Source organism: Macaca thibetana, chromosome 18, assembly GCF_024542745.1.
Source record: "Macaca thibetana thibetana isolate TM-01 chromosome 18, ASM2454274v1, whole genome shotgun sequence".
Lineage (NCBI taxonomy): Eukaryota > Metazoa > Chordata > Mammalia > Primates > Cercopithecidae > Macaca > Macaca thibetana.
In genome coordinates this window covers 43,880,753-43,903,314 of record NC_065595.1, presented here as the reverse complement: position 1 = coordinate 43,903,314, position 22,562 = coordinate 43,880,753, and the positions used below count along the sequence as shown (strand labels likewise).

At 36.8% G+C, this 22,562-nt stretch overlaps 2 protein-coding genes across 6 annotated transcripts in view; one reads left to right on the top strand and one right to left on the bottom strand.

Annotated features, from left to right (window-relative positions):
• The window catches only part of TPGS2 (tubulin polyglutamylase complex subunit 2), an 821,754-nt gene that overhangs the window by 87,057 nt on the left and 712,135 nt on the right, over positions 1–22,562 (bottom strand). The window lies entirely within an intron of this gene.
• The window catches only part of KIAA1328 (KIAA1328 ortholog), a 912,897-nt gene that overhangs the window by 545,775 nt on the left and 344,560 nt on the right, over positions 1–22,562 (top strand). For all 5 annotated transcript variants that reach the window (XR_007721060.1, XM_050767244.1, XM_050767242.1 and 2 more), the window contains one exon: positions 16,663–16,778. Coding sequence is in view for 4 of the 5 variants with exons in the window: in XM_050767244.1 (XP_050623201.1) it covers positions 16,663–16,778 (116 nt within the window). In the remaining variant the exon portion in view is untranslated. The remainder of the gene's footprint in view (positions 1–16,662; positions 16,779–22,562) is intronic.

Sequence of the window (22,562 nt, the reverse complement as noted above, 5' to 3'; positions counted from 1 at the left end):
TGAACTCTCTTACGGGCTTTTTCTCCTTAGGCCCCACTTGGTGAGAGCCCTGCTAAAGCATCTCTCTTGGTCCAGGCCTGGGGGAGGGGAACAGTAGTTGCCGTGGAAAAGAAACAAAATTCCTGAGTCCTTCTCCTCTATCTGCCCTATGCAACAAAAAAACATAACTTCAGGAAGATGAGCAACATAAACTATTATCCTTAATATACTCGTAAAAACCACTGGGTGGTGGTGGGGCTGGGTGGAGGGTCCAGGGGGAAGCAAAAAATAACCTGTGGGGAGGGCAGAGTTATATGCTGGTCGGAGAACTATGGAAGAGGAACAGTAGCACTTCTAAGACCCTAGGCATACGAGTCTGATTAGCACAGGCCTGATTAGAATAACAGAAAATATCACCCCAACCCAGACCCCCACCATCAGACTAACAAGTATCTAGTAAAAGTAGTAGATAAATACTGATGAGGAACTCATTAGATGGACCCTCTAAGAGGGAACTCATAAAGCTGAACATGGAACAGACATTGAGAAGGAATACCTGGTCCACCTGAAGGGAAGTTATGCCTGAAGGAATTTGAAACTTGTGGTGCACTGTGGGTAACTGTGGCAACAATAAACCTCAAACCAGCCTAACATCTGTTAAAGTAACACAACCCCTACACTAAAAACCAAGCCAAAGTAAAAGTCTCCCCATTACCAAGAATAGAAATTATTTACTTCAGTCTCTACTTCCTACCCAAGGTGTCCAGATAGCAATAAAATATGAGACATATGAAAATGTAGAGAAAACAACATGTACACAAAGAGAGCAACAGACACTGGTGCAGTTATGGCATAAATGTTGGAACAGTCTGATGAGGAATTTAAAATAACTGATTAATATGCTAAAATCTGTATTAGTTATTTATGGCTGCCTAATACATTATCACAAAATTTAGCAACTTAAAACCCTGGTAAGCTTCCTGGAGGCCCTATTGTTTGATTGAAAGGTTTTGTGAGGCCCAACTTTAATAACGTTAAAGTGCCTTTTGTGTGACTGTATTGAGGCATCAACTTTGATCTTTCTGAGGTCTTAATGAAAGATTCACCCTTGGTTTTATCTCTAGAGCATGTTTTTCCGGGTATTCTCCTGGATTTGGAATTTTCTCAGAAGACATTTCTTAATTTTAGCATGTTTTTCGCTATGGGCAGGCTGAATGTGAAGTCCTGGCTCATTTTGGTTTAATATCTTTCCTTCAGTTTATCTCTTTCTTCTCCCAGTTTACTATAAGCACCAAAAAGAAACCAGGTGGCATCTTCAGCAGGTACTTGGAAATCTCCTTAAGTAAATCAGTCACCCAGATCATTTGGCATATTTCCTACTCTACACATTGTTAAACATGATAGTGTTGTAAAACATTGTGCTACCACATGCAGTGATTACCCTTCCTGCAATTTCCAGAAACATGTTTCCAGGGCCTCTCCTTGTGGTGGCTTACAACAGAGCAAGAGTAAACAAGACAGCAGTCCCTATCTTTTTGTAAACTAATCTCAGATGTGACATCTCATCAATTTTGAGAGTCACTAGATCAAGGCTATACTTGAGGATAGGGTATTAAACAAGGACATGAATACCAGGAAACAGGGATCATTGGTTTGTATTGCAGAGGTTGCCTACCACAATAACTGATCTTCCTTAATTTGCTTGTTTTAATATATTTTCTGTAGATTCCTTAATTTGTTTTTCTGTTTTATTTTTTATTATACTTTAAGTTCTGGGATACATGTGCAGAACGTGCAGGTTTGTTACATGTGCCATGGTAGTTTGCTGCACCCATCAACAGTCATCTACATTAGGTATTTCTCCTAATGCTGTCCTTCCCCTTGTCCCTCAATCCCCCTACCGGCCCCAGTGTGTGATGTTCCCCTCCCTGTGCCCATATGTTCTCATGGTTCAGTTCCCACTTACGAGTAAGAACACGCAGTGTTTGGTTTTCTGTTCCTGTGTTAGTTTGCTGAGAATAATGGTTTCCAGCTTCATCCATGTCCCTGCAAAGGGCATGAACTTCTTCTTTTTTATGGTTGCATAGTATTACATTGTATAAATGTGTCACATTTTCTTTATCCAGTCTATCGTTGACCGGCATTTGGGTTGGTTCCAAGTCATTGCTATTGTGAATAGCGCTGTAATAAACATGTGTGTATGTGTCTTTATAGTAGAACAATTTATTATCCTTTGGGCATATACCCAGTAATGGGATTGCTGGGTCACATATTATTTCTGGTTCTAGATCCTTGAGGAATCGCCACACTGTCTTCCACAATGGTTGAACTATTTTACACTCCCACCAGTGGTGTAAAAGTGTTCCTATTTCTCCACATCCTCTCCAGCATCTGTTTCCTGACTTTTTAATGATCGTCATTCTAACTGACGTGAGATGGTGTCTCATTGTGGTTTTGATTTGCATTTCTCTAATGACCAGTGATGATGAGCCTTTTATCTTATGTTTGCTGGCCCCATAAATGTCTTCTTTTGAGAAGTGTCCGTTCATATCCTTCGCCCACTTTTTGATGGGGTTGTTTTTTTCTTGTAAATTTAAGTTCCTTGTAGATTCTGGATATTAGTCCTTTGTCAGATGGATAGATTGCAAAAATTTCTCCCATTCTGTAGATTGCCTGTTCACTCTGGTGATAGTTTCTTTTGCGGTGCAGAAGCTCTTTAGTTTAATTAGATCCCATTTGTAAATTTTGGCTTTTGTTTTCCATTGCTTTTGGTGTTTTAGTCATGAAGCTTTTGCCCATGCCTATGTCCTGAATGGTATTTCCTAGGGTTTCTTCTAGAGTTTTTATGGTTTTAGATCTTACGTTTAAGTCTTTAATCCATCTTGAGTTAATTTTTGTATAAGGTATAAGGAAGGGGTCCAGTTTCAGTTTTCTGCATATGACTAGCCAGTTTTCCCAACACCATTTATTTAATAGGGAATCCTTTCCCCATTGCTTGTTTTTGTCAAGTTTGTCAAAGATTAGATGGTTGTAGATGTGTGGTATTATTTCTGAGGCCTCTGTTCTGTTTCATTGGCCTATGTATCTGTTTTGGTAGCAGTACCATGCTGTTTTGGTTACTGTAGCCTTCTAGTATAGTTTGAAGTCAGGTAGCATGATGCCTTCAGCTTTGTTCTTTTTGTGTAGGATTGTCGTGGCTATATGGGCTCTTTTTTGGTTTCATATGAAATTTAAAGTAGTTTTTTGTAATTCTGTGAAGAAAGTCAATTGTAGCTTGAAGGGAATAGCAATGAATCTATAAATTACTTTGGGCAGTATGGCCATTTTCGCAATATTGATTCTATCTTTGAGCATGGAATGTTTTTCCATTTGTGTTCTCTCTTACTTCCTTGAGCAGTGGTTTGTAGTTCTCCTTGAAGAGGTCCTTCACAACCCTTGTAAGTTGTATTCCTAGGTATTTTATTCTCTTTATAGCAATGGTGAATGGGAGTTCACTCATGATTTGGCTCTTTTTTGTCTATTATTGGCGTATAGGAATGCTTGTGATTTTTGCACATTGATTTTGTATCCTGAGACTTTGCTGAAGTTGCTTATCAGCTTAAGGAGCTTTTGGGCTGAGACAATGGGGTTTTATAAATATGCAATCATGTCATCTGCAAACAGAGACAATTTGACTTCCTCTTTTCCTCTTCGAATACCCTTTATTTCTTTCTCTTCTCTGATTGCTGTGGCCAGAAATTCCAATACTATGTTGAATAGGAATGGTGAGAGAGGGAATCCTTATCTTGTGCAGGTTTTCAAAGGGAATGATTCCAGCTTTTCCCCAATCAGTATGATATTGGCTGTGGGTTTGTCATAAATAGGTCTTAATTTTGAGATACGTTTCATCAATACCTAGTGTATTGAGTGTTTTTAGCATGAAAAGGTGTTGAATTTTATCCAAGACCTTTTCGGCATCTATTGAGATAATCATGTGGTTTTTGTCATTGGTTCTGTTTTGTGATAGATTACGTTTATTGATTTGCGTATGTTGAACCAGCCTTGCATCCCAGGGATGAAGCTGACTTGATTGTGGTAGGTAAGCTTTTTAATGTGCTGCTGGATTCAGTTTTCCAGTATTTTATTGAGGATTTTCCCATCGATATTTATCAAGGATATTGGCCTGGAATTTTTTGTTGTTGTTGTGTCTCTGCCGGGTTTTGGTATCAGGATGATGCTGGCCTCATAAAATGAGTTAGGGAGGAATCCCTCTTTTTCTGTTGTTTGGAATAGTTTCAGAAGGAATGATATCAGCTCCTCTTTGTACCTCTGGTAGAATTCGGTGAATCCATCTGGTCCTGGGCAGTTTTTGGTTGGTAGGCTGTTAATTACTGCCTCAATTTCAGGAGTTGTTATTGGTCTATTCAGAGATTCAACTTCTTTCTGGTTTAGTCTTGGGAAGGTGTATGTGTCTAGGAATTTATCCATTTCTTCTAGATTTTCTAGTTTATTTGCTTAGAGGTGTTTATAGTATTCTCTGATGGTAATTTGTATTTCTGTGGGATCAGTGGTGATATCCCCTTTATCATTTTTTGCTGTGTCTATTTCATTCTTCTCTTTTTTCTTCTTTATTAGTCTGGCTAGCAGTCTATTTTGTTGATCTTTTCAAAAAACCAGCTCCTGGATTCACTAATTTTTTTTTTTGAAGGGTTTTTCATGTCTCTATCTCCTTCGTTCTGCTCTGATCTTAGTTATTTCTTGTCTTCAGCTAGCTCTTGAATTTGTTTGCTTTTGCTTCTCTAGTTCTTTTAATTGTGATGTTAAGATGTTGATTTTAGATCTTTCCCACTTTCTCATGTAGGCATTTAGTTCTATGAATTTCCCTCTAAGCACTGCTGTAGCTGTATCCCAGAGATTCTGGTACGTTGTGTAATTATTCTCATTGGTTTCAAAGAACTTATTTATTTCTGTCTTCATTTCATTATTTACCCAGTAGTCATTCAGAAGCAGATTGTTCAGTTTCCAAGTACTTATGTGGTTTTGAGTGAGTTTCTTAATCCTGAATTCTAATTAGATTGCCCTGTGGTCTGTGAGACTGTTTATTATGATTTCCATTCTTTTGTGTTTGCTGGGGAGTGTTTTACTTCCAATTATGTGGTCAGTTTTAGAATAAGTGCTATGTGGTGCTGAGAAGAATATATATTCTGTTGATTTGGCATGGAGAGTTCTGTAGATGTCCATTGGGTCTGCTTGGTCCAGAGCTGAGTTCAAGTCCTGAATATCCATGTTAGTTTTCTCTCTCATTGATCTGATTTTGAAAGTGGGGTATTAAAGTCTCCCACTATTATTGTGTGGGAGTCTAAGTCTCTTTGTAGGTCTCCAAGAACTTTCTTTATGAATCTGGGTGCTTCTGTATTGGGTGCATATATATTTAGGATAGTTAGCTCTTGCTGCATTTATCCCTTTACCATTATGTAATGCCCTTCTTTGTCTTTTTTGACCTTTGTTGGTTTAAAGTCTGTTTTATCAGAGAATAGGATTGCAACCCCTGTTTTTTTTGTTTGTTTTTGTTTTTTTGCTTTTTACGTGCTTGGTAAATATTCCTCCATCCCTTTATTTTGAGCTGTGTGTCTTTCCACATGAGGTGGGTGTTCTGAATACAGCACACCGATGGGTCTTGACTCTTTATCCAATTTGTCAGTCTGTGTCTTTTAATTGGGGCATTTAGCCCATTTACATTTAAGGTTAATATTGTTATGTGTGAATTTGATCCTGTCATTATGATGTTAGATGGTTATTTTGCCTATTAGTTGATGCAGTTTCTTCATAGTGTCAATGGTCTTCACATTTTGGTATGTTTTTGCATACCAAAGAGTTTTGCAGTGGCTGATACCAGTTTTTCCTTTCCATGTTTAGTGTTTCCTTCAGGGGCTCTTGTAAGGCAGGCCTGGTGGTGCCAGAATCTCTCAGCATTTGCTTGTCTGTAAAGGATTTTATTTCTCCTTTGCTTATGCTGCTTAGTTTGGCTGGATATGAAATTCTGGGTTGAAAATTCTTTTAAGAATGTTGAATATTGGCCACCACTCTCCTCTGGCTTGTAGGGTTTCTGCAGAAAGATCTGTTGTTAGTCTGGTGAGCTTCTTTTTGTGGGTAACCCGACCTTTCTCTCTGGCTGCCCTTAACATTTTTTCCTTCATTTCAACCTTGATGAATCTGACAATTATGTGTCTTGGGGTTGCTCTTCTCAAGGAATATCTTTGTGGTGTTCTCTGTTTTTCTGAACTTGAATGTTGGCCTGTCCTGCTAGGTTGGGGAAGTTCTCCTGGATAATATCCTAAAGTATGTTTTCCAACTTGGTTCTGTTTTCCCCATCACTTTCAGGTACACCAATCAAATATAGGCTTGGTTTTTTCACATAGTCCCATATTTCTTGGAGGCTTTGTTCATTCCTTTTCATTCTTTTTTCTCTAATCTTGTCTTCACGCTTTATTTCATTAAGTTGATCTTCAATCTCTGATAGCCTTTCTTCCAGTTGATCAACTCGGCTATTGATACTTGTGTATGCTTCACGACATTCTCGTGCTGTGTCTTTCAACTCCATCAGGTCATTTATGTTCTTCTCTAAACTGGTTATTCTAGTTAGCAGTTCCTGTAACCTTTTATCAAGGTTCTTAGCTTCCTTGCATTGGGTTAGAACATGCTCCTTTAGCTCAGAGGAGTTTGTTATTACCCACGTTCTAAAGCCTGCTTCTGTCAATTCGTCAAACTCATTCTTTGTCCAGTTTTGTTCCCTTGCTGGTGAGGAGTTGTGATCCTTTGGAAGAAAAGAGGCATTCTGGTTTTTGGAATTTTCAGTCTTTGTGTGCTGGTTTTTCCTCATCTTCGTGGATTTATCTACCTTTGGTCTTTGATGTTAGTAACCTTTGGATGGGTTTTTTTCGTGGATGTCCTTTTTGTTGATGTTGATGCTATTGCTTTCTGTTTGTTAGTTTTCCTTCTAACAATCAGGCCCCTCTTTTGCAGGTCTGCTGGACTTTGCTTGAGGTCCACTCTAGACCCTATTTGTCTGAGTATCACCAGCGGGGGCTGCAGAACAGCAAAGACTGCTACCTGCTCCTTCCTCTGGAAGCTTCCTCCCAGAGGGGCAGCCACCAGATGCCAGCTGCAGCTGTCCTGTATGAGGTGTCTATCAATGCCTGCTGGGAGGTCTCTCTTGGTCAGGAGGCATGGGGGTCAGAGACCCACTTGAAGAGGAAGTCTGTCCCTTAGCAGAGCTTGAGCACTGTGCTGGGAAATCCGCTCCTCTTTTCAGAGCCAGCAGGCAGGAATGTTTAACTCTGCTGAAGCTGTGCCCACAGCCACCCCTTCCCCCAGGTGCTCTGACCCAGGGAGATGGGAGTGTTATCTATAAGTCCTTGGCTGGGGCTGCTGCCTTTCTTTCAGAGATGCCCTGCCCAGAGAGGAAGAATCTAGAGAGGCAGTCTGGCTACAGTGGCTTTGCTGTGTTGTGGTGGGTTCCGCACCCAGTTCGAACTTCGGCTTTGTTTACATTCTGAGGAGAAAATTGCCTACTCAAGCCTCAGTAATGGTGGGTGCCCCTTCCCCGACCAAGCTGGAGAGTCCCAGGTTGACTTCAGAGTGCTGTGCTGGCAGCGAGAATTTCAAGCCGGTGGATCTTAGCTTGTTGGGCTCCGTGTGTGTGTGGTGGATCTGCTGAGTAAGGTCACTCGGCTCCCAGGCTTCAGCCCCCTTTCCAGGGGAGTGAATTGTTCTGTTTTGCTGGTGTTCCAGGCACCACTGGCATATGAAAAAACTCCTGTAGCTAGCTTGGTGTCTGCTCAGATCGCTGCCCAGTTTTGTGCTTGAAACCCAGGGCCCTGGTGGTGTAGGCACCCGAGGGAATCTCCTGGTCTGTGGGTTGTGAAGACCGTTGGATAAGCGTAGTGTCTGCGCCAGATAGCACTATCCCTCATGGCACAGTCCCTCAGGGATTCCCTTTGCTAGTGGAGGGAGTTCCCCAACCCCTTGTGCTTCTGGGTGAGGTAATGCACCATCCTGCCGTGCGTGGGGTGCACCTACTGTCTAACCAGTCCAATGAGATGAACCAGGTACCTCAGTTCGAAATGCAGAAATCCCCCACCTTCTCTGTTGGTCTCACTGGAGCTGCAGACCAGAGCTGTTTCTGTTTGGCCATCTTGCCTGGAGATTTCTTAATATTTTCTATATACAATCATGTCATCAGCACATAAAAATTTTACTTTTTCTTGGTCTGTAGGCATTTTATTTTCTTGTGTTATTGTGCTGGCTGTGATATCCAGTCAATAATGAACAGAGGGAGATAGTAATAGCTGACATTTTTGCCTTATTCCTGAAGTGCAAAGGTAGGCAGGGACAAATTTTTGTTTTACTCTCAGACATATGTTAACTGTAGGATTTTTTATTTTTAAAGATTCTTTTTATTAGATTGAGGTAGTTTCTTCTGTTTCTAGGTTGTTGAGTTTTTATTGTAAATAGATTGAATTTTGACAAATGCCTTTTCTGCTATTATAGATGAGCATATGAGATTTTTCCTTTATTCTGTTAACATAGTGAAATACATAAATTAATTTTCAACCGTTAAACAAATCTTGCCTTCCTGGAGTAAACGTTAGACATATTATCTTTTTATATATCTGGATTCATCTTGTGAATTGTTTTTTAGAATTTTCTTCAGCTATATTTATCAGATAGATTGGATTATAATTTTTGTTTTTCATAATGCCCTAGTCAAATTTTGGTATCAAGGTATGGCTGCATTATAAAATGAGTATGTATGAACTAAAAGTGATAACCAGTAAGTATTAGAAAGTTAACTTTTTTTTCTTGGTTACCAACTTAAGCATGTAAATAGTCAAATATCTGATCAGCTTTAAGTACTATGTATCATACTACCTCTTATTTGTTTCTTGAAAAATGAGTTTTATTCTTAGAGTTTTTTTTTTCTTTTTTGAGATGGAGTCTTGCTCTGTCACCCAGGCTGGAGTGTAGTGGTGCGATGTCGGCTCACTGCAAGCTCCGCCTCCTGGTTTCACGCCATTCTCCTGCCTCAGCCTCCCGAGTAGCTGGGATTACAGGTGCCCACCACCATGCCCAGCTATTTTTTAGCAGAGACGGAGTTTCACCGTGTTAGCCAGGATGATCTCGATCTCATCACCTCATGATCCGCCCACCTCAGCCTCCCAGAGTGCTGGGATTACAGGCGTGAGCCACTGCACCTGACCCTATTCTTAGAGTTTTTAAAACAGTATGTACTTTGATCAGTTTTCTTTATATCTAATCTTTTTCCTGTATTTACATTTATTTTTGTTATTTCCATTTTTAATATCGAATCTACCATATTCATTGTATAGAAATTTATGTATTTCACTTTTCATCTAAAAATTCTTATTTCACTTAGAGTTTTTAACTACTTAAACTTGACTTAAAAGGAAAGAAGGTCATTCCTTAGTAGGAATAAAATATATAATTCCATTTATTAAACAGCATATTCACAGTTGTGTACCCATCACCACAATCAGTTTTAGTACGTTTTCATCACACCAAAATGAAACCCTATATGCATTAGCACTCACTGTGCACTTCCCACCAATCCTTCCTAGCCCCAGACTGCCACCGCTCTGATTTCTTTCTCGGTGAATTTGCCCGTTCTAGATATCTTACGTAAATGGAATCATACATGTGATCTTTTAAAACTAGTTTTTAAAACTCAGCATAGTGATTTCAAGGTTTATTCACATGGTAGGTAGCATGTATTACTACCTAATTTCTCTTTGTTGCTGAATGACATTCCATTGTATAGACAATGACACATTTTGGTTATCTATTCATCCATTGATAGATGTCAGGTTGTCATACTTTTATTGTGGATAATACTGCTATGAACATATATGTACAAGTTTTTATGTGGACGTATGTTTTCATTTCTCTTTGAGTATCTACCTAGGAGTAGAATTGCTGGGTTGTATGGTAACTCTGTGTTTAACTTTTTGAAGAACTGCCAGACTTAAAGCGATTGTGCCATTTTACATCCCTACTAGCACTGTATAAGGGTTTTCGTTTTTCTGCAGCTTCGTCAACATTTGTTATTATCTGTCTTTTTTTTAATTATAGTTACCCTAGTAGGTACGAAGTGGTATCTAATTGTGGGTTTGATTTGGATTTACCTAATGGCTAATGATGTTGAACATATTTTTATGTGCTTGTTGGCCATTTGTGTTTCTCCTTTGAAGAAGTGTCTGTTTATATCCTTTTCAATGGGATTTTTTTATTGTTGAGTTTTTCAGGCTTAATCTATTTCATACACCAGTCCCTTCAAGATATATGCCTTTGTTTTTTTCTAGAGTATATAGTTTTAGCTCTTAAATTTTGGTCTTTGATTAATTTTGAGTTAATTTTTGTATATAGTGTGATGTAGGGGTCCAACTTTATTCCTTTGCATATAGATATCAAGTTACCTCAGCATTTATTTTGAAAGGTTATTATTTTTTCTTCAATTTTCTTGGTACCTTCATTGAAAATCAGTTTACTAGAAATATGAAGGTTTATTTTGGGTCTCTCAGTTCTGTTCCACTGATCCATATGTTAAGTCTTCATGCCAGTACCACACTGTTTTGATTACTGTAGTTTGCAGTAAGTTTTGAAATTGGGAATTGCAAATCTTTTGTGTTCTCCCTTCTTCAAGAGTGTTTTGGATATTATGTGTCCCTTTCATTTCCGTATGAATTTTGGGATCACTTTCTGCAGAGAAGCCAATTGAGATTTTTACACTTAATCTGTACATCAACTTTGAGACTGCTCTTTTAACAATATTGTCTTCCAATAATGAATGTGGTTTTTATTTAATTAGGTCTTAATTTGTTTCAAGTGTTTAGTTACTCTCAGGTATGATTTTTGTTCTTTTGAACTTTGTTCTTGATGAAATTGTAAATGGAATTGTTTCCTTAATTTCATTTTGGGGTTATTCTCTGCTAGAATATGAATATACATTTTTCTGGGATCCTGTAACATTGCCAAACTCCCTCGTTAGTTCTAATAGTTTTCTTAGTGAGTTTCTTCAATTTTTCTATGCACAATCACATCATATGAAATAGTGATGGTTTTATGTCTTCCTTTGGAATCTGGATGTCTTTCCTTTTTCCCCCTAATGTAATTGTTAAGAATTGTTCATTATTTTCTTTAATATTTTTACTATCACTGTAGCATTGTATTGAATTGAAACAATGATGGCAGGTATCCTTATTTTGTTCCTGAACATGGAGGAAAGCATTCAGTCTTTCACTATTAAGGTAACGTTACGTGTGGGTTATTTCATAGATGGCTTTTATCAGGTTGAGGAGGTTCCCTTCTCTTCCTCTTTATTGAGTCTTTTAAAATTATAAATTGATCCTGGATTTTTTTCAAATGCTTTTCTGCATCTATTTAAATGATCATGTGATTTTTGTCTTTTATTCTATTGATATTGTATATTACATTAATTGGCTTTTGGATATTAAAACTACTTTGCATTCTTGGGATAAATCCTAATTTGTAATCATGTAGAATTATTTTTATCTACCTAGATTCTGTTTGCTCGTATTTTGTTAAGGATTTTTGTGTCTGTATTCATAAGAGATATTGGTTTGTAGTTCATAGAGCCCTTTTAGACATGTATTGCTGTATCTTTGATGCCTGAAAGCACTTACGTTACTTTAGGCAGTACATTTTAAATAACAGCCAAACGTTAAAATTTGTAAAGAGGAAGTTAAATTGATTTCATTGAAATATTTCTTTGTAATGAGAGATCCCTTCTTTAACAATGCAATTATTTTTGCTTGAAAACAATTTAATTTTTTTTCTATTTGTTAGGCATACTCTGAAATCTGTTCCTTCCTTTTCCAAATCTTACCCACTAAGTTGATCATTATAATTCACAAAATACAACCAACATACCCAGCTCCCAAATGGTAGAATTTAAATAGGGAAGAAACTTAACCTGTTTGACTATTAGGTGAGCTAGAGTTCTCTTTGAGATAGGTTTGCTGACTTGATGTTGTCTTTCACATTCGTTTAAAAGTACCAATTTCTGGAGTATTTGGAAGAATATCAGGAGTGTGCAAAGTCATAAAATAAATGCCTTTCTAAAACATTAGTTTTATTAAAAAATTTAGAATAGGTGATTATGGGGAAACTTTTTATATTAAAATAGAATAGTTTTATGGAGAGGAATACAAAATATGCATGAATGTTTAAGGTAAAGCATAAGACTTCAAATAAATTCAGTACTTTGGCCTGATTTTCAGCCCAACCACCCAGTTCTCCTACCTGTTAGATAAGAGTACATTTTGTGGAAGTTTTTGAGAACTACTCTGAGGTATTACCAACAATGATGATTTCTTTATGACCAGGTTATTGTCCTTTGTAGATAATTAACAAATCAACACTACATCTCCTTCTGTCTGGAAGGAGATGTATTTTATCCTGTTAGTCAAATAGTTCACTTTTATATATTTAGATTTTCACTGTGTTAAGTAGCTTTTTGCTGTACAGTAGTCCTCCCTTATTTGCAGGAGATATATTCCAAGACCCCCTGAAACTCTGTATATATTATGCTTTTTCCTATATGCACATACCGATGATAAAATTTAATTTCTAAATTAGGCATAGTAAGAGATTAACATCAGTAACTACTAATAAATAGAATGAATGTAACAATGTACTGTAATGAAAGTAAAATAAGGGTTACTTGAACACTAGCACTGTGATATACCTCAGCAGTCAGTCTGATAACCCATATGGCTACTCACAGGCAGGAATCGTACACAGTGTGGATATGCTGAACAAAGGGATGATTCATGTTCCAGGTGGGACATAAGTGGGCTGGCTCAAGATTTCATCATGCTACTAAGAAGGGTGCACAGTTTAAAACTTAAGAATTATTTATTTCTGCTATTTGCCATTTAATGTTTTTGGACCACTGTTGACATCAGGTAACAGAAACCACAGAAAGTGAAACTATGGAGAAGTGAGGACTAACTATTATACTTTAAAATGTGATACAGAATTAGGTCTTTTTATTTTACTTTGTGGTCTGAGAATACTTAGATGAAAAATATGACCATGATACCAAATATTTTCTTGTTACATATACTTCATTGGAAATACTGTTGAACATAAGAAGACAGATTTCATAATGAATATCAAATCTTGAGGTTGCTTTATTGGCAGGTCTTCTACATTGAAAATCTATATTAATATACTAGCTCATATTAAGTATGCTAATGGACCACAAAGAAGCCATGCATATCTTTAGATAGGCCTATCGAAAAAATGTTGCTCTTTTTTCTTAATACAGCTTGTTAATTTTATAGCCTTCTAGGGCTTAATAATTGCTACAGGATAGTCAAATCATAGCAGCATAACAGAAAAGATTAAAAAGAAAAAGCCCTGCTTAATAACATAGCAACAAATATTTCAAATATACCCCAGAAACTAAATTTAGAAAAGAATGATTTTATCTGGATAGAATACATTTTGGGAAGAGCTCATCACAGACTCTGACATTAGGGAATTTCTGACCTGGCTGGACTCTAGAGATAATCTGTGCATTTAGATTAATGTTAAGGTAAACCTGCGATCTGCTTTTCTGTTACTGTTTTTTATGACCATGGAGCATTGTTTGTTGAAGAAACAAATCTTTGGGACATTCTTCATATCTCTAATGGCTTTTATGAATGGGATTGAAACTACAGAAAGCCATTTTTTAGATCCCTTTTGGAAACTCTATACTGAACAAAATTATTGTGATTACTTTTTCCTTTAGTAGGTGTTCACTAAATACTTTTTAATAAATAAATGAAAATAAATGTTTTGATATCTACTTACAGATTTTCCTTTTTCATCGTGTCTTCAAGATTTTACCAGTCTAAACTGGGAGGGATTTTGTTACATATTTTCTTACCTTGACAGTATTTATTCTTTGCTCACAATACACGTTGGGTATCGCTAATACAAAAATTCGAAATCTGAAATGCTTCAAAATTTGAAATTTTTTTGGCACTGGAGTGATGCTAAAAGTGGAAAATTTCACACCACACCTTATGTGACAGGTCACAGTCAAAACACAGACATACAGCACACAGTTTATTTAGTGTACCTCCGCAAGGGAAAAAAGACCCTCCCAGAACCCCTGTAGCTGTGATAGAGCGTTTTTGAGCATGCCCAGATTCTCCTGCGCCATCAATCCTACAGAGGCGTCTGAGCAGGCTGGGCATGCCAGCAGCAGGCCCCTTACAGTGTCCCACATGGGAACAAGACCTCCTTGCATTACTCACTGTTTGTTTGCTTATTGTGTGCTCTGTGATTTAAAGATACTGTTTAAAATGTTAAAAAAAAAAAAAAAAAAAAAAAAAGTCCTGCATCATACCCATCGGGTAATGTCGATATTCCCAAATTGGAAACTATTTCAAATCTGAAACACTTCTGGTCCCAAGCATTTTAGATAAGGGCCACTCAACCTGTATACAGCATCACTCATTTCTTTGTTTTATGCATCGTCCTACAGATTCATCACTTTGTTTTGCATTTCTGTAGTCTCATGCCAAATTTCACGTCTTTATACTTTTTAATATTTCTCTAATCTACTTACTACTCTGTCATGCTATTGGCATAGCTTTTGCCTAAACCATAGTATTATATGTCTTGTTCCGTGACCAAATGTTTGGTAACTTTTTCCTTCTTTACAAATGGTTTCCATATTTATAAAGGATACACACACACACACACACACACACACACAGTCAAATATTTATAATATAGTGAAAGAAGTTCTGGAACTTCAGTGGGAAAGGATTTTTAAAATTGTCTAGTCTAGCCTTTTTTCTTTCTTAGTGAGATCAATAATGCCCAGAGAGATAAGCAGACTTTGTCAAAGTTACTTTGAAAGATGTTATTGCAAGTGGGCTTCAGAGTAATAACAGGAAAAGGGAAGGCATTGTAAAGAGATGGGAACAAAGGAAGCAGGATAACCTGCTAACAGAGTATAAAGTATCTTCGTGTGTATATATTTGTTTAGTTGTCTGAATTCTTTGTAAATACATCAGTCTTTGAGATTACCCTCTTTGAAAAAAGGGCCTGGGTCCCATTCATGGGCCTACTAATGGTATGCTAAACATAAATAATATATAGGCCAGGGAAAATGACTTGAATGCTATGATAAGTAAGAAGAAATAAACCTATTTATTGAGCACTACTATGTGCCATGTGCTTTCACACAAATTATTTCAAAGACAAGATACAATCAACTCTTGAACATTCATGATTCTAGTTTTCAGTTATCCGGTTGATTGCAGTATCTCTACCAGAGGGCAGGCAAGAAGGAAAACCTATGGGATTCATGTTATACAGAAGTTGCTCTAGTAGAGTAGGGTTCTGGGCAGAAGTAAATTTAGTAGCTCAAAGAAAAGGTTTAGATTCCCTGTGGGCTTCACTTACACCTATTCCTGTTATCTTATAGGATATGTGCATTCTATGAGCTTTGGAGAAATAAGTACCAGTAACAGAAATTTGGGGTTAATGTCTCTGCACACAGAGTAGAATGAAAATTAGGGGCCAGGCACGGTGGCTCAAGCCTGTAATCCCAGCACTTTGGGAGGCCGAGACGGGCGGATCACGAGGTCAGGAGATCGACACCATCCTGGCTAACACGGTGAAACACCGTCTCTACTAAAAATACAAAAAAAAAACTAGCCGGGCGAGGTGGCGGGCGCCTGTATTCCCAGCTACTCGGGAGGCCGAGGCAGGAGAATGGTGTAAACCCGGGAGGCGGAGCTTGCAGTGAGCTGAGATCCGGCCACTGCACTCCAGCCTGGGCCACAGAGTGAGACTCCGTCTCAAAAAAAAAAAAAAGAAAGAAAATTAGGGTTGTCCCAATACATACGTCAGTGAATTGCAAATAAAGTGTTGGTGGTGTTCATGTTTGTTTGTTTTTAGATTTTTGTTTTTTCTGTCTGTGCTCTTGTCAGAAATCATCCCTTTCTGGTTTGATTAAGTTGGAATCGTTTTCAGAGTTAAATATTTTCTTAGTTAATGTTTTTAACTTTATAATTTTTTTTTGTACTAAGAATAACATGTACTGCAAACCTTCCTTTAAGTTACTGTCATCTTTTTATTTAATCATACTATTTATATGCTACTAAAGAATGCAGGGTATTGGTACCAGGAAAAAGTAAAATTGCCCGTGTATATTTAGTAAAATATTTAAAGTACATATTTTGTTTATTAATAGGATTTAAACAAACGTATACAAAATGTAAATCAAAATCAATTGATTGTACCTGTTTTGCTAACAAAAAAAATGAAACCCATGTTTTAAAAATTGGAATATATTTCTGTCCTGGATTATAATTTGGCACCTGCGTCCTTTGTAGGACTTTCCATATTTAAGATGTCTCTGATGATTGAAAACATTTTTAATGTAAAAGTTACATGTGTCTTTTATTACAAAGGTGAAAAAGATTGCCTTATGAGAGATTAGGTTTTTAAAAAAGCAACAACAAAAACAGAACAGAGTGTTCCTGAAGAATTCTTCATACCTTTGGAAGAAGTCTAGTTTTTGTAAACTGCAGCTATAGGCACATACTTAATTTTATTCTGATAGATGTTAAAATTTTTTTCTATTATTTCTTTCAGAGTAAGTGAGGAAAAGGAAGTGACGGAGGAAAGACTGAAAGCTGAGCAGGAGTCATTTGAGAAGAAGATCAGGCAGTTGGAAGAACAGAATGAACTGATCATCAAAGAAAGGGAAGATATCCTTTTGAAAGTCTTCTTTTTTAACGTGCAGGAAGTTTGACTATTTCATGAAGACAATGTAAACTCCAGAGAAATAATTGTTCTAATTTGTAACAGGGAATAAATCTGCATGTGCTGCTGTTTCTAGGCAATCAGAACGACACTCAACAGTATGTGCTGTAGCTTCCTTTGTGCCTGATGAGGCCCTCCAGCTGTTTTGCTGCTGCTGTTATGCTGCTAAGCACATACTTGTCAACTAAAAAGGACAATAAGAAATTTGGTCATTTAAATATAGTGTTGGAACTTTATTAAATTCTGTTCCTCTGCTGTAATTGAGCTGGAACCTCCTTGTGTTTGGTATTCTTTCTAGTTAAAGCTTTGACAGTCCTAGGAATTCTCTGAAATCATAAAAATTAAAAAAAAATTCTTTTTACTGTAAAGATGTTGTAATTGATAAGTGTCTATATGGCAACATAAAGCTGCCAAATCCTTCTTATGGAGCAGAAAACTATTGGGTTTAGACCTAGAGGGGTGTGTGTGTGTGTGTGTGTGTGTGTGTGTATGCGTGCGTGTGTATAGCATTATTTGTAAGAAAATAAAAACATATTTTAGGGATGTGTTAAAATAAGCTATTTCTGAAATTTCTTTTGAATAGGTAGAATTACTTATCTTTGGATATTGTATGCAGCAATACTCATGTAGAAGAGAAGTCCCTAAAGTTAGAGTGATAGAGCTGTCAGCTAAACTAGTGTGTGAATGCTTGAAACAACCATTATTTTTATTGGCAGTATCATCATTAACTTGATTGTTAATAATTGTTTCAAAGATTCTGCAAATGTCAAAAATGGTCATGTACTGACAGTAAGTATGCCTTTGTGAATACCAGAGAAGTGGAAGCATAAAGATAAATTATAATAATTAGCTTGAAAAACACAAGACTGTAGCTACAAAAACAGAGTCCTGAACTTTTATTTTCCAATCAGTGGAAGTTCATGATAGAAAAATAATATTATCAGAATTCTCAGAATTGATTTGCTGAGTATAACATTAAGAAGGCTTGTTGGCCCCACAATTCTAGATCAGTGCTTTTTCAGTTATTATTTTTTTTCTACATCTCTAGCATTTGGATAATCATCTCCCAACCTTCTCTTTTTTTTTTTTTTTTTTTTTTGCCCACTTTGACTTCATTGCCATTGGTTGTTGACCCTCAAGGTAGATTGTCTTTTGTGTTTTTCTTCCTGCTACTTTTTTTCTCCAGATTTAAAGGAATGCTGTTTAGTCAGAACTCATAACAAAGTGCTTAGCCAGTTTTATTTACTCTTCTACTTCTCATGAGGAGTAGTACTCCAGGTCCTAGCATTTTCTAGAAATGGAAGGTTAGGAATGCTTTCATTTGCAAAAAAAAAATTCAATTTACAAGCTCCTTTGTTTCTCACATAATAAGAACTCTGGAGATCATGGAAGATTCAGTGGTTTAACATTTTCAGTGCTGGCATCTTTACAATTCTCTCAGGTTTTTTTAATGGTTGCTCAGATTCTAGGCATTACATTTCCATTAAGGCAGGCAGAAAAGGGGAGGAGGTCCTGGTAATTATGACTCCCTCTCCCTCCTTTAAAAAACATAAAAACTTTATGAGAGCACTCCCTACTCCCCACCCAGTAGTCTTTTATATGATATTTATAAAGGTCCTGCATTTTATGATGTGGCCATGGTAGGCTGCAAAGGAGGCTAAGAAAGTGAGCATTTAACTTGTCCAACTTAGGTAGTAGAAGGCAGCACTGGAGAAGACTGGAAATGAAGTCAGCCCCCAACTCTGGTAGCAGAGGTAAGGGGAATACAATTCACTCTTTGTATGGAGAGGAGGTGGTGATACTTTAATCTTCCTGGGACAAAAAATCTGTAGCATACAGTGGAATTGGGATGAGTTGGGGAAAGGTGAGAGAGGTTGGTAGTAGACAGTTTAGAAAACCTGGCCACAGTTAGAGTGGGCCCTTGTTTGGTAAAATACTTTAGTAAATTTTGTGGTTATCTGGAAAAGTAGAATCTAACTCAAGTAGACTGTTATATTTAGGACTTTCTGGGTCAGGATTAATTCTATTCAGTGCTAAACCAGTCTATACTTTGCATGGCTGTGAATGGTTTCTTTTGTCAGGCTAAATGTTATGATACCTGGGTGATTGTAGTGACACTATTTTTCATGTTTTCCTCATGATTTAACTCAGGGGTGAACATACTACTACCGTGGGCCACATCCAATAGGGTGCCAGCTAATTCCAGCTGTACCCATTGCGTTATGTATTGTCCGAGGCTGCTTTTGTGCAATAACAGCAGAGTAATTGCAGCAAATACCCTATGCCTTTCCTAACCTAAAATATTTATTATTTGACTCTACAGTAAAGGTTTGCTGGTTCATGATTTATCTTACAAGCTAAGAAAAGAAAGGAAAAGATATGTGAGTAAACTCAAAGACTTTTAGTCATGTGGCATAGTCAGACTTATTTTACATATAGTAAAATAAGCATTTCTTTATTATCGTGAATAAGAATTGGAGTAAATGTTATACCATTGTCAAAAATTAAAATTTTTTAGTTGGTCTAACTGGTTTAAGTTTTTTTTTTTAAGCACTAAAATATGGGTAGTATTTATAAAACTTTGTTATCAAAGAAGGAAGAAAGGAAGACATGATTTTTTAAAAATGATATTTATGGTTTTTATTCTGAGTAGATCGCTCAGGTGCAAATCTCCTTTACCAGAATAAACCTGTCAAAGGTTAATATAGATGAGTTTACAGTACATAAACCTCTATAAAACTTAGAAACATAAAACAAGGTTATTATTTAAAATAATATAATTTTAACTACGGATACATTTACCTATCATACATGAATGATTCAGACTCTTAACGTATACATGAAATCAGATAATTTCAGATCATATTAAAGTCTGTTTCTGTGTGAGAAAATATATCCATTAATTCTGATTTTTGGCATTTTAAAGATGTATTATACCAACATTTATGGGATTTTTGTTTTAAAAGTTTGAGTAACTTGATTTATTGATCAACTGTATAAACACAGACCAGTGCCTTAGTAAAAAGGAAAAGATATTTTACGTGTGTGCATCAGGATCAGCCTGTTGAAGGGTTTGTTCTTGTAGAAAATTGTGCATTTATTATTAAAACATAAAAAGTCTTAGTAACATTCAGTCTTTAAGCAAAGAAAGTTTATGTCTGGAGAACTTAACCATATAAATGAGTGTGCCGTTTACAAAGCCAAGCAGTCTGATGAACTTAGTAGGTTTTTGCCTGGCTGGATGAGTATGAAAAGAAAGATAAATCTGAAACTTAAAGAGAAATATGTATAATCACAATAATTCTGAAACGTGTTAGCGTGTAATAGTGTAAGACACAGAGGATGTAGCCATTATAAAATTTGATTAATATTTAAGCTAATTGTATTTCTAGAACATATGACTCAGATCAGTGGTGAGCAGTGGTATTAAAAGCTTATATTAGAAAAGTATTAAAGTCGAATGTTTGCTGACTTCACTGTTTTAACTGGCATAGCAAAGGAAAGTGACAGCAAAGAAAGCACAGTGGGATTTAGAGTCATAATCCCATTTTAGCACTGACTAGCTATCTGATGCCTTGGGAAAGTTACTCAACTTCTCTGAGTCTTTCATCTATAATATGTAGATAACTAACATGCCTTTTTTGCAGGCCTATTGGAATTTGGTAGATCCTTTACATTATATGTGTAAAGGACCTAGTCTAAGTAGCCACTGAATAAAAAATAGCAATTCTCATTTTTACTATTATTAAAAGGAGCAGGGATGAGATGACTAGCCCACGTTTCTCATTTCTGTGCCTTTCTTCATTGGGATTTTGTTGATTTTCATTACATTATGCAAGGGTTGGGCTGCTTAGTAGCCCAGTAGAAGAATGTTTTGTCTTCTGCTTTATCTTCTGATCTCTCTGGAAGGAAAAACCTCTATGTACCACTAGCACCCGTTGAGTGCTCACTGGGAGGAAACCAAGTTTTAGTTTCCTCTCCCAGAAATCAAACTCAGTTGTGTTGTTTTTTATTTTTGTTTCTGTTACTTCTCTGACTAGGACTTAGTAAACTGAAGGGCTTTAGAGGTGCTTGTAGCTCACATCCTTGAGCCCATTTCATGGGTCGTCATTTTAGAAACTGCTCTTCAAAGAAAGAATTTTAAGGGAACTAGCTTTTTTTCTTTCTTTCTTTCTTTCTTTCTTTCAAGCAAAATCACCTTTATTTGCATATGGTATGAAACTTAATTTGGCATATCCAAATCAATGATACTATCTATGTAAAAGTAATAACCAGTCAGAAGATTAAAATGGCAGAAAAAGAAGTTTAAAATGTCCACAAAAAAATATGGCTGGGTGCCGTGGCTCACTCTTGTAATCCCAGCACTTTGGGAGGCCAAGGCAGGCAGATCACCTGAGATCAGGAGTTCGAGACCAGCCTGGCCAACGTGGTGAAACCCTGTCCCTACTAAAAATACAAAAATTTGCTGGGCAAGGTGGTGCATGCCTGTGGTCCCAGCTACTTGGGAGGCTGAGGCATGAGAATCGCTTGAACCTGGGAGGCAGAGGTTGCAGAGAGCTGAGATTGTGCCACTGAATTCCAGCATAGGTGACAAAGTGAGGCGCCATCTCAGTAATAAAATAAACCTAACAGTAATGTACAAAACCTTTAGGAGGAACATTTCAAAGACTCCTGAAAGACAAAAGCAGAGTTGAATGAATGGAAGGACAGCCCTTGTTGTTCATTTGGATGACTCAACAAAAAATGATATCAGATATTCTCCTAATTCATATATGTGTAATGTGATTTCCCAAAAATATATATATATGAAGGAGATTTTTTCTGGAGCTAGACATGTTGGCTATGAAATCCATGTAGAGAAATATGCAAAATTAACTAATCAGCCTCTTACAAAGAAGAGCCAAGAAGGAAGTGATTAGCTCTCTATCAAAACATGGTACATGAATAAACAACCAGACTACTAAAGAAGAATAGAAAGTTTAAATTCAATTACATACGCAAATTAAGAATATAATTGAGATAGCATTTCACAACTGTGACAGCAGGATGAACTTTGTAATAAATAGTATTGTGACAACTGGAGAGTCATTTGGAAAGAGATAAAATTGGAGCCCATGCCTTATACCATACACCAGAATAAACTCTAAGTGAATTAGAAGTCCAAAAAGTGAAAATATGAATTATGTACACATATCTGAAATTCAAGAAATACATATAATTTTAAAAATTGTTTTAATTATTTTATTTCAATAGTTTTTGAGCTACAGGTGGCTTTTGGTTACATGGATAAGTTATTTTAATAACTGATTTCTGAGATTTTGGTGCACCTGTCACTGGAGCAGTGTACATTGTACTCAATATTTAGTCTTTTATCCCTCACCCACTTTCACTCTTCCCCCCTCTGCTGAGTCCCCAAAGTCCATTATATCATTCTTATGCCTTTGTATCCTCATAACTTAGCTCTCACTTATAAATGAGAACATAACGATGTTTGGTTTTCCATTCCAGAGTTACTTCATTTAGAATAATGGCCTCCAGCTCCATCCAAGTGGCAGCAAAGGTCATTATTCCATTCTGTTTTCTGGCTTAGTAGTATTCCATGGTGTATATATGCCATATTTTCTTTATCCACTTGTTGGTTGGTGGCCACTTAGGTTGGGCCCATATTTTTGCTATTATGAATTGTACTGCTATAAACATCCATGTGCATGTGTCCTTTTCATATAATG